The following is a 347-nucleotide window of genomic DNA, read 5'->3' as shown; positions in this document are numbered from 1 at the left end:
GATTAGTGCTTTCAAATTTAAAGAATAATTTGGTGAGAGCCCACACCCGTGCTGCCAGAGCGCGACAGCGAGCCTCCCAGCCCTCCCTCTGCCGCACGGCACACACCTGCTCTCTTGCTGCTGTCAGACCCTGAATCAAAGCCTCCGACTTCTGGATCTGGTCCCGCTCGATGTCTTCACAGCGGCGCTGCCAGTCCAGGCCCAGCTGCACCTGATCACGCTCCAGGCTCCGTTCCCTTTCGACGGCCAGAGATAGCTGCTGCTTGTACCTGAGGACATGTTCAAACCGCCCAATATTAATGTTTTCCTGAGGTCCTATGACATGAGAAGTGAAGGTGCCACATGGG

General features: G+C 55.9%; 1 protein-coding gene across 1 annotated transcript in view; it reads right to left on the bottom strand.

The window, feature by feature from the left end:
• The window catches only part of CCDC57 (coiled-coil domain containing 57), a 119,117-nt gene that overhangs the window by 93,045 nt on the left and 25,725 nt on the right, over positions 1–347 (bottom strand). Inside the window, exon 9 of the mRNA XM_008576304.1 lies at positions 82–269. Within this exon, the coding sequence (XP_008574526.1) occupies positions 82–269 (188 nt within the window). The remainder of the gene's footprint in view (positions 1–81; positions 270–347) is intronic.

This window comes from Galeopterus variegatus, unplaced genomic scaffold, assembly GCF_000696425.1.
Source record: "Galeopterus variegatus unplaced genomic scaffold, G_variegatus-3.0.2 Scaffold1322, whole genome shotgun sequence".
Taxonomy (NCBI): Eukaryota; Metazoa; Chordata; class Mammalia; order Dermoptera; family Cynocephalidae; genus Galeopterus; species Galeopterus variegatus.
The sequence above is the reverse complement of the archived record's forward strand: the minus strand, read 5'-3'. Positions and strand labels throughout refer to the sequence as shown.